A 16,480-nucleotide genomic window follows, 5' to 3' on the forward strand; every position below is an offset into this window, starting at 1 on the left:
AACCTTCCTCAGGGGAATTCACCTGCTGGCAAGAAGGAGCCATTGATGTTATGGTTCCTGATTCCCATGTTGTCTTGTCGTAGCTCAACAAAACTGGGCACTAGCTAAAGTAGTAAGGACAGATTTTAATCAGCCATATTCTGTTGCAAAAGAAGGGAGAGTCCAGCATGAATTGAAGTCAGCTCCACTGCGTACACAGGAGGCTGGATGTTTTAAAGGGGAGAATTTGGGAATAAGGAGCGGGTGGGTGGGGCCTCTGTAGAGTCAGAAAGTGAAAATTGACACAGAGAAGTGGGAAGGGGTGGTCGGTCCATGTGAACTGTCTGGGGTTTCTCACTGCTGCCTGTTGAAGTTAGGCTCCTAGGCTCCCGCAGAGCCTGGGAGGTGGGCCCTATCTTTAAGTGTCATCTGGAACAGGCAGTTCATCTCACAGCCTTGAGTTTTCTCAGGCAGGCACTTTAAGGGTGCTGCGGCCACCCTAGGGATGGGGCCTTGAATTGTTAGAAACTATATTGGCCTTTATAGACCAAGGTGGGGGCCTAGTCGAGAAAAGGCTCTGAGGAGCCTGGCTAGGATTTGGCCAGGAGAGAACTTCTGTTAAAGGTAGAGAAACTTGCAGGGCGAATGTCGGGGGCTACGCCCCCTCCCCACAGCTCCGTGCTGGGGCGGCCGTCCCGCGGCAGTGGGGTGACCACGACCTTTGCTTTCTAGCTGTCCAACAGAAGGAGATCACGCAGAGCCCATCCACCTCCACCATCACCCTGGTGACCAGCACCCAGTCATCACCCCTGGTCACCAGCTCAGGGTCCACGAGCACCCTCGCGTCCTCCATCAGTGCAGACCTGCCCATTGCCACTGCCTCCGCTGACGTCGCCGCCGACATTGCCAAGTACACGAGCAAGGTGAGTGCAGGCCGGCACCCAGAGGGGTGGGCAAGGGGCCAGCTTCCCGATGGGAACCATTCGGGTCACAACCTCACAGGTGTTAGGGGATGCGTGGGGAGGGAAGACCAAACTACGGTGGGATGTGAGCCAACAACTGTGGAATGGACTGACCCTTCCTCTGAGACAGCTTAGATTCTAAGTGCTTGGAGCAGTGTCTGGGCCAGAGTAAAGGCCACGCAGACAGTGGCTATTGCTAGTGTTCATCCTACCCAGTGTGACATGCACTCTGACAAGGCTCCTGGTGATCTCAGCCCTCTGGGGTTTGAGCTGTTGTGTAACCCCCTCCGAGAGTGGGCTGGCCTAGTGACCTGCTTCTCAGCCATGGAATATGGCAAAGGTAATGGGCTGTCACTTCTGTGGTTAGGCCACTTGCAACTGTGACTTCCACCTTGCTAGCAGGCTTTCTTTCTCTGTCCCTTGCTGTGATGAAGCACTGTTCCAAGCACTTTTTCTGTGTTACTTAGTCTTCAGGACAGATTGATGAGGCAGGTACTGTTATCACCCCATTTTACAGATGAGAAAGCTGAGGCCCGGTGAGGTTGCACAGTTTGCCCAAGGTCACATAATCAGTGCATGCCTAAGCTGGCATTTGAATGGTTAGCAGCCAGGATCTAGAGAGAGTGCTCTTCGCCTGGCTTTGAGCTGACTTGTGAATTCACACCAAGCCTGCTGAGCATAGCTGTCCAGTGTCCACAAACTGATTGTTCTTACACATGGCTTTTAAAAGCCCCCCCCTTAAGATTCATTGTGGCTAAAGAGATACTTAGAACCTTGTCATGGGGATAACTTTGTCTCTTATTTGGTACTGCCTGTCCCCTTTTGACTAACATACATGAATTGTTAGAGAGTCCCTGGGTTTCAGAACAGGAAGAATGTCAGCTGTTAGTTAGTTATTTGTTACCATCCTCAAGATTTTTGTCTTATCTATTTACCACCTGAACTAGTACTGACTTATTATTTTTGTTTCAATTGACTTAAAGAACTGAAATAAAATTGTCTCACCTCACCAGATCCTGTTCTTTGTCGAGAATAAATCCACCTCCCTTTTGTCAAAAAGAGAGTTTATCATGAAAGTGTTAAAGGCATGAAGGTACCGGACAGAGACTTTCTTCCTAATGTGACCTGTTGTAGGATTACAAGAGAATTGAAAGAGGGTGATTTTTTAAATGACTGACTTAAGAGGATGTCTGCTATTGCCTGAGTGGTTTCTGGTTCTGCTTGCAATTGAGTTCTTGTATCACCTTCCATTGATTTGGTCCAAGTTGTCCATTTACAGATGAGAAATAACAGAGGCCTGCCTTGTGGATCTGGCAGGTGGTTCGCACCAGGCCAGCATTCTTAGCTCCTGCACTGTTAGTCCATTACCTCTTCACCCGCTTCACTCTTATAGCAAAACTGAGGAATGAACAACTGTTTTTTTTTTTTTTTTTAACTGGAGGTACTGGGGATTGAACCTAGGACTTGTGCATGCTAAGCATGTGCCCTACCTCTGAGCTATACTCCTCCCCACCGAGGAATGAACTTCTTGATAGACATTTTCTTTGCAGTTAAGAAAATGAACACAGTGACATATTTTTGGAGCCGATGAACTTTCTTGTGTCTGAGGTGACCCAGAGTTGAAGACCCAGATTTGTGTGTTTTGGCAGAAAGGAGCTCTTTATTAATGTTGAGTTCTTTGCTATATTTGGAAGTAGGAACGAAGGTCAGTCCACAAATTCATGATTTCTTTAAAATGGAATGTAACTCTTGAATTAGGAACGTCTTGAATTTCATCCACTTTCTAAAATTTTTCTCGTAAAGCAATTTCGTTTTAATACTTTAAATTGACGTGGGCAGGGAGGCCCGTGCCGAGTGACTGACCATAAAGCTGCATTTAGCACAAAGTGTTTTTGCTGGCCACGTCCCCCCATGGCCTCTGCCACAAGCTGGGAGTGGAAATCTCAACAGAAACTTTATTCATTTTCCTCCCATTTTGGGGTGACTTGGGGGTTACTTTTTGGTGGTTGGCCGCAGTTTTGCAATTACATGCTCACGTGAATTAATTTTTCTGTGAAAATGACACAAGCAGATATTACTTGATGAAAACCTATTCCTCCACAGGTGCTGATCCACAGTCTTCTCGTGGTTTTCTTATTTAGTCCTTGTGCACACCCTACAAAGGGGCACTGTTTGTTTGTTGTTTTTAATTGATTGATTGATTGACTTTTTTTCTTCTTTTTTTTTCTCTCTTCAGTGGAGGTACTGGGGGTTGAAGTTAGGACCCTGTGTGTGCTAAGCATGCGTTCTACCACTGAGCTGTTTCCCTCCCCGAGGGGGCACTGTTACTACCCTTATTTTATACGTGGGGGAACCAAAGCCCAGAGACAGCATGGATGGGAAGATGCAATGGTAGGAACAAATCTTGGGCATCAGGGAAGAGGGTGCTCTTTGCCCTGCCTTCCTACTGACTTGGGGCAAACTGCAGAACACGGGGGAGACAGCGGCGGCTGCCAGGCCAGACCTGAGACTGAGTTTGCTCTCCTGTCCCCGCCTCTTCCTCCTGTGATGTGAGAGGGGTCAGCCGGCAAGTGGGAGGTAGAAGAGAAATTCATCCTGCAAACACATTCCGTCAGCAGATACCTACCTGGGTGCCTGCTGTGTGGACCTGAGCTGTTGTCACAAACTCGCTAATGCCTTCAGGGGTCAGATGGTTAAAGAAAAAGGAGATGGGAAACAAACCAGAAAGGCAGTGGATGCCCAGACCAAAGGCATTAAAATAACAGACCAGCTAGATCCGCACAATGGACCATATTATTTGTCCATAAAAAGGAATGCAACACAGACAAATCTTGAAAACTTAATACTAAAATGAAGGAGGTAGTCCCACAGGGCTACATACTGTATGATTCCATGTGTATGAAGTATATGTTCATCAAATCCATAGTGACAAGGAAGCAGATTCATGGTTGTCAGGGGTTGGGGGGTTATTGGCGGGGGCAGGTGAAGGTTCAGGGGAGCAGAGTTTCTTTCTGGGGTGATGAAAAATTCTGAAGTTGATTGTGGTCATGGATGTACAATTGTGCACGTACTAAAAGCCACTGAATTGAACACTGTAAATGGGTGAATTGTGTATGACTGTTATCTCAATAAAACACTAGTTTTTTTAAGGGGAAAGAATTAAGAAAAATAACAGCAGCAAAAAACCAAAACAATCCCTCCCTTGAACCCACGGTGCTGGCCAAACCATCTTGGGGCCAGGTTCGGTCTCCCCAGTTTAGCCTGTGGCTATAAACTAGCTTTATGGTTGTCAGGTCCTCCCTCAACATGGTCCAGGGTGATTCCTACCCTGGTTTATACCAGGGTCTCAACCTCGGCACCAGTGACATTTGGGGCTGGATGATTCTGTGTTCTGTCCACAGGATGGTTAGAACATCACCAGCTTCCACCCCCTTAATGCTGTTAGCGCCTGTCCCCCACCCCCACCAGTCACGACAACTGAAAATGCTCCATGTCCCAGGAGGGACAGATTCACTCCCAACTGAGAAACCTCTGCTTTGTACAGATAGATGTCAGGTGGATGTCGTCTAGAAAAAGCCTCGGGGCAGTGATCACCTGAATCGTTCCTTTTTCCTTTTTAAATTTTTTTTTATAGTGAAGCTCAATGCAGTATTTTTTATTTTTATTTATTTACTTATTTCATGGAGGGGCTGGGGATTGAACCCAGGACCTCAGGCGTGCTAAGCACGCGCTCTACCACTGAGCTCTGCCCACGCACCTCCCCCACCTGAATCGTTTCTGTTTTTATCTTTCAGATGATGGACGCGATAAAAGGCACGATGACAGAAATATATAACGACCTTTCTAAAAACACTACTGGAAGCACCATAGCCGAGGTCAGAGACGACACACGAAGGACCTGCCTGCTCTCAGGGTGTTCTGGGGGCTGCTGTGATGGGGCCACGAAGAAGCTTCTCCCCAAATCCCCCTGGGGTCCCGGCTCCAGTCACCAAGCTCGCTCTGCTGGTACAGGTTGTGGGGGAGGGTGTTGCTCACTTTGCTAGAAAGCTGGCGCTGTGGAGACACCCCCTGCTCTGTGCGGTCAGTTCACTTCTCATAAAAAACAGCCAAAACCAGAGCCCGAGTTGTTAACCCACTGGTGAAATTGGAAACCAGTGCTTTGGGGCCATGTAAAAATTGGCTCCTTCGTCTTCTCCCGAAGTTTGGACTTCTTTGTACACATGATCCTTGTTCAGGAATTCATATCCTGAGCTTCCTTCATTTATGTGATTGCTTAGGGAATAGTTGGTTAAAACGTTAAAATGTCCACTTAGGGAGTGACCATGTATTTAAAAATAAACCTCCCGAACTTCCCTCTTAGGCATATTCACTACAAGCCAGGTGTAGACGAGTCACTGGGGGAAATGACAAGTGGCAGGACTTCTTGAGGTCATTGAAAGTCAGGATGGAGAACTGGGAGCAGTCTCGTGTAAAGCCATTGAGGGCCTGGCCAGGTGAGGCTGGCACTCAGACGAACAAGAGAAAATCTCCAGGGCGGTGCCCCCGTAGGCCTTCAGCGGAGAGCCTCGTGACTGTAAAGGTTTAAGAGAGGCCACAAGAGAAATCGGAGAATCCCCTTGGGTAGTTTTGCTAATACGATTATTTTTATGATGATGCTGGGGTGTCAGACAATGACATTTGTTTTAGAAAAGCCTTCCCACCCTCACCATGCTTCATCCCCTTTTGTTCATTTAAGAAACTGGCATGTGGTTCAAAGTATGAATCCAGAATGTCTCACTGGAAACCTTGGGTCCTGATAATGTGCCAGTCTTTTTCAGATTTTAAAGAGGTGGTGTGCAGCCCCCTCCCACAATTAGATCCATTTCTGCGGTGAAACATTACGGTTGTTCCCACTGCATTTGATAAGTCAGGATTCCTCAACCTTGATGCTCCTGCCATTTGTGCTCTGTTGACAGACCGTCCTTTCCCTTGGGGGGGGGCTTAGCAGCGTCCCTGACCTCTACCCACTTGAGGGCAGAAACAGCTCATAATGTCGCCAGCCATTGTAATGTCATGGGAGGGTTGGGGACAGAATGATCCCAGTTGAGAAAAACCATGATTATTAAAACAGTGTAAATAGCTGCATAGCAATTCAGATTGGGTTATATATTCCTGCCTTCCAAATGAATTTGGCTCCAAATTTACTCCCCCGCACCCCCAAATACCCTATAATTTTTCAGAAATATTAGGCCGTGATATTTCAAGTGAATGATTATGGCTGTGTGCCATGCCCCCAACCCCCATGTTAGGTAAAAGATAAAGCTGTCTTTGTTTTAGTTTCATTTTTTTGGACCAAAGTCCTAATGCAATCTTTGATGTAGTATTTATTATGAAAATCTGGTCCTCATCTTCACTCTAAGTGGCATTTTCCTGGAGCATTTGGTTTTCTGAAGCAGAATTGCTCACGAATTCGGGTTAACCCACCGGTGGCCGCCCCTCTGCCTGGAGCTGTGGGGAGACCAGCGCAGGCCAGGCTGCCCGCTCCGGTGCAGCACGTGAGCCTGACCTTGGAGCGAGAGCTGGAGCTTCCGAGCCTTGTTGGCCAAAGGCTCCCAGGCGTGCTTTTTAAGTCTTTCTCTCCCCTCACAGATCCGCAGGCTGAGGATTGAGATAGAGAAACTTCAGTGGCTGCACCAGCAAGAGCTCTCGGAAATGAAACACAACTTGGGTAAGTCCTGGGGGCTTGTCTGCACTGAGGAAGGTTCTGGATGTGAACTTCTTTGTGCCTCTGGAATCAGGCCCAGATGTGAATTGAGTCAAAAGTAGACCCGGGGGAGCTACCAGTCCTGGGGAGACCACAGAGTCCTGGAGAGTCCGACCTGGAGACACCAGGAACAGAGGCAGGAGGAGCTGGTGGGGACTCTCTTCTCTTCCTGCCTTCAAAACGCCAACAGCAGCAACAAATTCATCACAACAGCAGTGGTAGCCGCTTCTGAGCTCTGACCTTGTGCCAGGAACTGACTAAAGTGCTTTTCCACGAGTTAACTAGTTTAATTCTCACAGAAACCCCTCTGATAAAAAGGAGTGTGTTTCCCGTTTTCAGGTAAGGAAGCTGAGGCACTGACGTGTGCAGTCACTCATCTTGGCTCACAGCTGGGCACTCTGGCTGCAGACTTTCCCTCATAACCATTGAATGTTGGGCGTTTTAACAAATTCTGGAATGCCTCCTGTGCACCCCACATCGTGGAGAGAGTGATGTTGGTCCTCGGATTATCGATAGATCTACTTCTTGTTGTAAAGGTTTTCCCCCCAAAGGTGTAGAGCAGCTTTCTTCAGACCCTCATGTAGTATCAGCCTCGGGGCAGGATGCTGGCAGACCGTCAGGTTCTGTTCCCACCTGTGTGCAGGCGGTACATGTTTAAATCGCGCGTTGCAAACTCACATCCTTAGGAAGCCAACCGGAGAGCCCCGCCTTCCCCTCCTTCCTGCTCCTTCGCTTGTTGCCCTGAAGGAAATTTATCTGAACGTTGTTGCTGCTGCTTGTTTTTCTGGTCAAGTCTGGGAACCTATTTTTATGCAGAATGGCTCCAGTTTAAAATATTGGCTGCACATTTGAAAAATTGTGGGCTGGGCAGAGCTTCCCATGGTTGAGAGTGCCGGAAAGGCTGTGCCCGGACACAAGCGTTTTTTTTTATCTCTTTACAAGGGGTCAGTTTTCTTTACTGGTGTTTTTTAGAGAGTGTTTTGTTTCTTCAGATTTCAGGAAGAGGATTTTAAGGAGTCGAGGAACCATTTATTTTTCTTTTATTCCGGTGTGCACGTTGCCCCCAGGTGAACTGCGATGCACTTGGTGTCTGACATAAAGTTAGAGAAATCTCAGTAGCCTGAGTGGTTGGATGGTTTTCGTGTTAGTGTAACGATCAATCACTATGCCCTGTCTGGTAAGTTTGATCCACTGCTGCTAAACACACCAAGAAGAAAGAGTGTCCAAGTTCTACTTGCTGCTCTGCCCTTATTAGCTGTGTGCCTCAGTTTTCTCATCTGTGAAAGGGGTATCCTGGTAGTACTTACATCATAGGGTTAGCATAAGGATTAAAGGAGTTCGTATTTGTAAAGTGCTTATATCTGCAGATAGTAGGGGATGTATAAGTATTTGATAGAAAAAAGGCTTATGCTAATGATAAACTTCAAAGCGAATTTAGTGGAAATTGTTTCAAGGGTTTACTTGGAGGCTTCCCTCATCCCCGTCGCCGACACCGGTCATTCACGATCACAGGCAGCTCCGTCTGGTCCGCGTGATGAGTTCCCACTTTACAGATGCAGACACGGGCCCGGGGAGGCTCGGTGACTCGCCCAGGGTTGGGGGATCACACAGCTGGGACATCTCCGAGCCAGGATTCACACCTGGTCTGTTGGGATCCACGTTCTGCTCGGGGGTGAAACACCCCACTCCCTGGGCTGGAGGGGCGGGTGAGGAAGCCGGTGTCCCCTCCCCTCTGCCGGCAGAGCTGACCATGGCGGAGATGCGCCAGAGCCTAGAGCAGGAGCGGGACCGGCTGATCGCCGAGGTGAAGAAGCAGCTGGAACTGGAGAAGCAGCAGGCGGTGGATGAGACTAAGAAGAAGCAGTGGTGTGCCAACTGCAAGAAGGAGGCCATCTTCTACTGCTGCTGGAACACCAGCTACTGTGACTACCCCTGCCAGCAGGCCCACTGGCCCGAGCACATGAAGTCCTGTACCCAGTCAGGTAGGGCCCCGGGGCGGGCACGGCAGGGCTGGCCTCCCCTGGCCCTGACCACACTCACCCACCACCTGTGACCCTTACACATGAGAAGGCAGCACACAGACGTGTAGCTGAGGCTCCAGGCACAAGTGTTTCCAACCTCTGGTCTCTGGGGCGTTGTTGCCACAGCGCGTGTCTTGTAATGACAGCTCAGATCACTTTAATTTCATGTGAGTTGTGGTGGTTCTCCACTGGGGGCAGTTTTTGTGTCTGGCCCCTCTTCAAAAACACTGGCAATGACTGTAGACATTTGTGGTTGTCATAGCTGGGGGGTGGCCAGGGATGTTACTGAACACCCTACAATGCCCAGGACAGCCCCCTACACCAGAGCCCAAAACATCCATAGTATTTAAGTGGAGAAACCCTGCTTGTTAGGTAACCCTGGACTCAAGGCTTTAAATAATCAGGAATCCCAGTTCTTCTGTGAAGGAAAAAGTGTTGGTTCAGAACTAATCTGTCTTCATAATCTCTTTCTAATACAGAGCAAGCAGATCCCAGGCCAGGAGACACTGTCTAATTAGAATTTACTACTAGTAGTTAATAATACTATTTTACAGTTAGCTTTTATTTATGGCCAATAACATGAGCTTTCTGTGCTTACAATTAAAAATCTCCATTTCAAAGAATTTATTTGACTTCAAGTAAATAATAGGACAAAGGAGTATATCTGTGGATTGGCAAAATTTTCAAAGGTAATGCATGAATGACCCAAGTTTGAGATGCTCTAGGACAGGGTTTTTTTATGAAGGTCGAAGCTATTTTGGGATCTGTGGGCCATGTGGTCCATCAGAACCACTCAACTCTGCTGTGAAAGCAAGTCCATGGGGCGAAAATTGGCCTAAAATTAGACATTATGAAATGAGTCATCCTAGAAGAGCGGTTACAGGCTGTTTGTTCCACAAACATGCTTTCAGCTCGAGAATGATTTAATAAAATATGAATCAGACTTAAAAGTGAGCACATGTTCACACGTGGTCTGGAATTCCCGTGTCTGGAGGAGTGTGGCCGCTCGGGGCGTGAGCTCGTGCCCTGCCCGGGGCTGAGCCGTGGCCGCATCTCTTGGAGACACTGGTTTGTGCAGAGTGGGGCTCCCTGTGGGTCCGGGAGTCGCCTCACTCAGCTCATCCGTGGCTTCTGTCCCTCTTTGCCCCCAGCTACCGCCCCTCAGCAGGAAGCAGACCCCGAGGTGAACACAGAAACACTAAACAAGGCATCCCAGGGGACCCCCTCCAGCACGCAGGCAACCCCTGTGGAAACCAGCACCTCGAAGGAGAAGGAGACGTCCGCGGAGAAGGGCAAGGACAGTGGCTCGGTGAGTCCCAATCCCACCGCCTTTGGGCCAAGCAGAGTCTCAGACCTGCCCCTGGACCTGCCACCCGGGCGAGTCCTGTGCTGTGGGAGGTTTATCTGTCATCAGGCTGTAGGTGGCCGTGATGGAGTCTTGGCGGGGCTCCTTGCCACCAGGTGTGCATTCAGGGCAGCGCTGTCTGGTAGCACCTTCTGTGATGATGGGAAGGTTCCGTATTTGCTCTGCCCAGTAGGGGAGCCACTAGCCACGTGTGGCCTTTGAGCACTTGATCTGTGGCTTGTGTGACCGAGGACCTGGATTTTACATCGTATTGAATTACAGTTAATTTAAATACAAATAGTCACAGATGGCTGGTGAGTGTGGTATTGGACACGGAGGTGGCTCCTTCTCCTTTCCCAGGGTGTGCAAACGTAACGTGGATTGTATGCAGACATCACTTTAGGTGGGACATTGTTCATTTTTAATTAGTCGTTGTGGATTTATTTCATGTGTATTAGGGGAAAAACAGATCATCCCAGAAAGTCAAAATCCTTTTGAGTTCATTGATATTATTGCCTCGCAAGAGGTGAATGTGAAATAAATGTGAATTGGTGTAATTTTGATGGAGTATACAGTCAGCGCTCTGTATGCGAGGGTTTCTAGCTTCCACCAATCGAAACTCCACTTGTGGTTGGTTGGCTCTGGATGCGAAACCTTTGGATACGAAGGGCCCGCTGTACTCACCGTGCTCGCCATTTCTCATAAGGGACTTGAGCATCCGCGGATTCTGGTGTCCTCAGGGGCTCCTGGAACCATTCCCCGACGGGTACCACGGGCCGGCTGTACTTCCTTTTTGGATGTGGCAGAAGTCTGGAGGGTGGGTAGGTCAGGGAAAGGAGTTGAGGAAACAGTGAGTGTTCTTGATGCTGAAGCTGTAGGGTTGAGTAAGGGCCACCCCACTGCTGTGTTCTAGCCTGGCCGTTCTGGGAGACAGAGCACAAGAGCACAGGCTTAGGGCCACCCCAGCTGACCTGGCCGCCCCGACCTGGGCACACCAGGCAAAGGGCAAGAAGGTGATTTGGGAGCAGAGAAGAGCACCCCATGGATCCCTGGGCTTCCCTGGGGGGCTACATTGGCCCCAGTGCCTTGCCTCCATCTCTCTCTTTTTGTATTTCTAGACCCTCGACCTTTCTGGCTCCAGGGAGACGCCCTCCTCCATTCTCTTAGGCTCCAACCAAGGCTCTGGTATGTTGCCCCCTGGTGGGTGAATGGTGCTGTCGCAGTCCCCGCGGGCAGAGGGGAGCCGTGTTCTCTGGGAGAACCTGAAGGCTTTAGGGCAGTGGTTGTCAAACTGTGGATCCTTAGGGATCCCTGGGGGTGCCCTGGGCGGGTCACTGGGGGTGAGGGAGTGGCTGGGCAGGGCGGCTTTCAGGCCCTCCTCCAAACGGATCAGTATTTACCTGTATTTGTTTGATTTCTTGGGTTCATCTGGACAGAGGGTTCTGTTGTCGACCTGGGGTGGGAGGAAGATGCATTTGAGTTGGGCAGTTCTTCTGCCCGCAGGGAAATGACCACAGGAGGTGAGACAGTGTGAATGTCTTCCTGAGGCCCCAACGCCCGCATTTAGTGGATGAAAAGGCTCAAGTAGCCTTGAGAGGAAGAAAAGAAAATTTTTAGGTAGATGATCTTTCTGTAACAATCTTTCCACTTGAGGAATAATCTGGTAGGCTGTTTTTGAGGAAATTGTCTGTGGTTTTCCTCTTCTTCTCTTTTCTAGCCCACAGGGTCCCTTCCCTGCACCCTCCTAAGCCCATTTTCGGGCGTTCCAGAAGGGTTCAGAGAAGGTCTGCTCACCGAGGATGGTTCTGCCGTTCAAGGTCCTTTAGCTCCAGGCTCTTTCTGCCGGATTATTCTCTTCAGCTGAGAGCCAGACGTTTCCTTTCACTTCTGCACATGAAATGTGTAGAGAAAGGAGTGACTGGTGTTCCTCGGTAGAGGGGCTGGAGAGGAGTTCCCGTGTGGTTCAGGCTTGGGGATCATCAGAAGGAGCGGCACAAGCTGACTTTAGGGAGAATATGAACTTGGCATTAAATACGATTGAACTGCCTGCTGAGAAAACTAACTCTCTCCTCACTCCCCCTTCAGTCCTCTGATTGCATCTCTGAGGACAAGTTTAGTCTGGTGCTAAGATGTCTTCCTCATCCCTTTGATGTCTTCTGGTTTCTCTCTCTTTAACAAAGGCAGAGCAGGACTTGAGGCTTTAGCTGCGTGGCACCCACCTCGAATTTTCTGTTACAATTTGGTTTTCACTGTGTTGGTTTGTAGAGCTGCCTTCTGCGTGTGGCAGATGTTACTGATTTCCTGCTTTTGGTGGTACTGTAAGAGTTTCTGTTTGACTTAAATTTAAAATGAGTGTAAAATACAAGCGTGAACCCAGCCACGTGTGGGAGGATTGTGAGTGTGTCAAAATTGCAAAGGTGCGGAGGGCTCAAGTTGGGGGAATGCTGCTGCAGACAGGGGACGCTGTTGAGGTCTCCGAGCAGCAAAGTGGCCGAATGAGCACGGGAAGATCAGTGATGCTGGGGCATCTGGAATCTGTTGGGATCGGGAGGCTTGTGTGCAGGAAGGCAGTGGGGAGACGCATCACATTGCAGTTGCGAGGTGAAAGGTATTACCTAGCCCAGGGGTTGGCCAACTTTCTGTAAAGGACCAGACAGTAAATATTTTAGGCTTCAAGGACCTGTACACAGTCTCTGTTAGAATGGCTCACCTCTGCCACTGCAGACCAAAAGCAGACACAGACAGGTGAGTGTGCCACTGTACTGGGAAAAACGATTTGGCCCATGGCCTGTTGTTGGCTCACCCCCGACCTAAAGTGCCCTGGTGTCTGAAGGGGTAGAAAGGAAGGTTGGAGTGAGGAGTCAGGGATCCTGGAGGATGCTGGTGACTTGGTGCTGGGTGGGCCTCTGGTGTCTGGATCGGGGAGGAGGAAGGGGAGGGGGAAGCGGAGGGGGAAGGGGGTTAGGGAGGAAGGGAAGGATCCCGAATTATCAGAAATTGGAGGAAAGAGCGATCTTCAGGCAGCGCTGCCGCCTTATCCGAGAGCGTGAGCAGCAGGAAACGGGCGGGAGGTCCCTGGAGCCGGGTCACACAGGGATCTCAATTCCCCTCCTCCAGTTTACTCACCAGAGCAGTTTGGCTGATGGTTGTGTCAAAACAGAAAGACCGACTTGTTTTCTGATTTCTCATGTGCCCAACAGCTCCTGCTAGCACGTGCTGTTTGGTGACAATGCAGGTGAAATCTAGTGGAGGACAGTGGGCTTTATAAAGCATTGAGGTTTCTGAGCTCTTTATTGGCTTCTGGTACTAGGGTGGGAAGAGGAGGAGTCTGGTTGGGAGGGAGAAGGGTTTAGTGGGGGGTCTGAGCTTCCTCAGGGTGGGCCTGGGCCTCTCCTGTTCACTTGTCTCTTAACTTTAAGGTTTTAAAGCAATGCATGCTTTAAACATACATATACAGTTGACCCTTGAACAACACGGGTTTGAACAGCACAGGTCCACTTACACGCAGATGTTTTCCCATCATAGATACAGCCCTACACCACCTGCTGTTGGTTGACTCCGTGGATGTGGATATGGAGGGCCGACCATGGGTCTTAAAGTATCCGTGGATTCTGGTAACCATAATGGATCCTGGAACCAATCCCCTGTGCCGTCCCTGCTATCAAGGGATGACTATAGTTAGAGACAATAAAATTGTCCTGGGAAAAACCATCCCTAGTGCCAGTTTCCATGGCTGTCTTTGGTGCATCTGGTTCTTACCTCCTTCTTTGTAAATAATGTAAATAATATATTTCCCCATTTTCTATTTCTGGATTTTATCTGTAGACATTGCTTGTTGACTTACGGCTTTAAAAGATGAGAGTTGGGGTCACTTCTCACCTCTACACTCCCTCTCCCCAGACTACTTGGGTCACTACTGGCTGTGCTCTCCAGGTTACCTTGGTCCAGTGAAATGGTTATTCTTTAGTTCTTGTTCTGTCAGCTAGAGACAGTATCTTTGGGCCTCTCTCTTGGCGGCCCATCTCCTCCCTCATCTCTCCTACCCTGTTATATCCAGCCTTTCCGTCTTCTCCGCTCTGACTTTCCCATCATCAAGGTAGAGGACATGCATTCTGTTCTGTAACTGCAGTTGGGTCTTCTCACTCTGGGCTGTTGGCTGAGTCTAAAAGATTGAAATGTGATCATGTGTGTTTCCATGGTTGTGATCATGCATTTGTTGCAGAGTCAAATAGTGTACTGTGTTTACATTTCCATCCTTGTGTAGCCTTAGTTTTCCTTGGACTTTCTCTCTCTCTCTCTCTCCCTTCCTTCCTTCCTTCCTTCCTTCCTTCCTTCCTTTCTTTCTTTCACTCTCCCTCCCTCCCTCCCTTCCCTTCCCTTCCTCCCTCCCTCCCTCCCTCCCTTCCTTCCTTCCTTCCTTCCTCCCTTCCTCCCTCCCTTCCTCCCTTTCTCTCTTTCCTTCTTCCTTCCTTCCCTTTTTTGTCTTTATCATATCTTCAGTTACTCCCCTACCAAATTCTTCACCATGACAGTTATGTTATTGAGACACTTTGCCGATCACACATTTTTGACTCTTCCATTTCAGGTGTTCTTTGTTGGTGTCCTACCATCATAGCTGAGGAGTGGCCTGCTTGTTAGCTCGTCTGCAGCCCCTTCCTTAATCCTTGTCATCACATACACCTTTGTCGTCCTCTCCTCCATGTTCTGTCATCATCCTTGGCAGTAGATTAGCGATGACTTGCCCTCAATAATCTGGATTCCTTGGGTGGAACCTTCCACTGAAGTGTTGTTCTAGTGCCTCCCCTTTTCCTGGCTGAATTAAGCTATTGGCAGAGCTAGTGGTTTTGAGAATTTTGCTTTCAAAATTCCAAGAATTTATGACTTCACATAGTTGCTTTTATGTCATTGTACACCTTATCTCCCACCCGTAATGCCATGCCATGTCCAGTGATCCCGTTCATGGTTTAATATGCATTTTTAAAAGCCTTAGTCTCCTGTGAATGCATTAAGTTGGAAAGTAGTGACATCAACAAAGCAGCCAACCAGTCCTAAGACCAGTAGCCTGTTGATGAGCAGAGCAGTGAGCACGTGGGGTAGTGCGGATCTCGCCCTCTGCCCGCCTCTGAGGCTGCCTGTGCTATCTCTTCAGTTAGCAACAGGTGTGACAAGCAGCCTGCCTCTGCCCCAACCACTACAGACCACCAGCCGCACCCCAACTACCCAGCCCAGAAGTGTAAGTATGACCCTGCCTCATGGGCGCTGCCGGGGACCTCGCCCCGGCACGCGGAAGGCTCGTGTTGTGTGTGTCTCTGTGTCTCCCTTTGTGAGCGTGTCTTCTGCTGGTCTTCTGAGTGGTGGGTCTCGCTTTGTCTGGTTCTTCTCAGCCGTGCCTCTGATGGCGATCGGAATCCATACGTAGCAGAGAGCTAGGGGCCAGAGCATGTGGTCTGGCTTCTCGAACGGGCCTCATCCTCGCTCTTTTCACAAAGGGTCCTGGAGGAACACTGATGGTCTGCTGTAGGGTGACTGGCCCTACCTGACCAGCGCCCTGTGTCCCGTCCACGGGAGGAGTTAGGCTCTGCACTTATACTCAGATGGCCAGCCTGGCTGTGGGGTGCAGATTCTGTGCCAAGCTCAGCGCTGCTCCCACGTCTTCTAAGTGGCCCAGCTGGTCTCTGCCTTCACCAGAGCTGGGGACACTCCGTGCCACTTGCCTACACGGTTGTAGGCTTTTCTCTGTGTGGTGATGACCATATGCTCCAGAGACCTTGTAGAGACCTGACGGTGTAGCCATCACAGATAGGGAGGAACATGTCAGAAGAATTAGATTCAGGATCCTTAAGCCAATGACACCGTTGACCCCAGCTCTACCCATCACATGGTCATGGATGCAGGTGACTCAAAAGAGTTCTCTCCTGAGTCAATACTAGACTTGGGAGATCCTTATCATTCTCTTTGCTACTTATCTTCCAGAAACAGAACCTGGGGCCACACACACGCCTGTTGTATCAGCAGCTGATAAGCAAGCTCTTCCCCCAGGCGAAGATATGGTCCCTTGCTCACTCACTCTGATTATGTCTCTAAGCTTGACAGTGGATATATATCAATCAAATATTGTCACCCCACCTGAAAAAATTATAAAAAAAGTTTTGTCCCAGTCTGTCTGAACTTGGTAAATGGTCTAAGATGTGCTGGGTTCTTAGCAACGTGCTGAGAGGCCACTTAGCTGAGCTGGCAGGCCTGGGCTGTTTGAAGTTTGACAGACACCTCATTTGGCTCTTCCTTCAGTTTCCTTATATCTTAGCCAAGTTGGAGGTCCTTGTGGTGCCTGCATCCTGAAAGCTCCTTTAGGTCTTAATCTGGTTCTGCATCCTTCAGTGACCCTTAAGCTTGTCCTTACTGGGACCCAGTGGGTCTTAACCGTTAAGCC

At 49.3% G+C, this 16,480-nt stretch overlaps 1 protein-coding gene across 20 annotated transcripts in view; it reads left to right on the forward strand.

The window, feature by feature from the left end:
- ZMYND8 (zinc finger MYND-type containing 8) overlaps window positions 1–16,480 on the forward strand; it is a 107,751-nt gene that overhangs the window by 88,983 nt on the left and 2,288 nt on the right. For 10 of the 20 annotated variants that reach the window (XM_031433675.2, XM_031433680.2, XM_064497024.1 and 7 more), the window contains 6 exons: window positions 712–902; window positions 4,736–4,816; window positions 6,570–6,648; window positions 8,427–8,666; window positions 9,857–10,014; window positions 11,169–11,235. In XM_031433675.2, coding sequence (XP_031289535.1) covers window positions 712–902; window positions 4,736–4,816; window positions 6,570–6,648; window positions 8,427–8,666; window positions 9,857–10,014; window positions 11,169–11,235 — 816 coding nt within the window. Of the gene's footprint in view, window positions 1–711; window positions 903–4,735; window positions 4,817–6,569; window positions 6,649–8,426; window positions 8,667–9,856; window positions 10,015–11,168; window positions 11,236–13,575; window positions 14,434–15,199; window positions 15,284–16,480 lie in introns of those variants that run through there. The other 10 variants (XM_031433666.2, XM_031433678.2, XM_031433683.2 and 7 more) reach the window with 3 other exon arrangements.

This window comes from Camelus dromedarius, chromosome 18, assembly GCF_036321535.1.
Source record: "Camelus dromedarius isolate mCamDro1 chromosome 18, mCamDro1.pat, whole genome shotgun sequence".
Lineage (NCBI taxonomy): Eukaryota > Metazoa > Chordata > Mammalia > Artiodactyla > Camelidae > Camelus > Camelus dromedarius.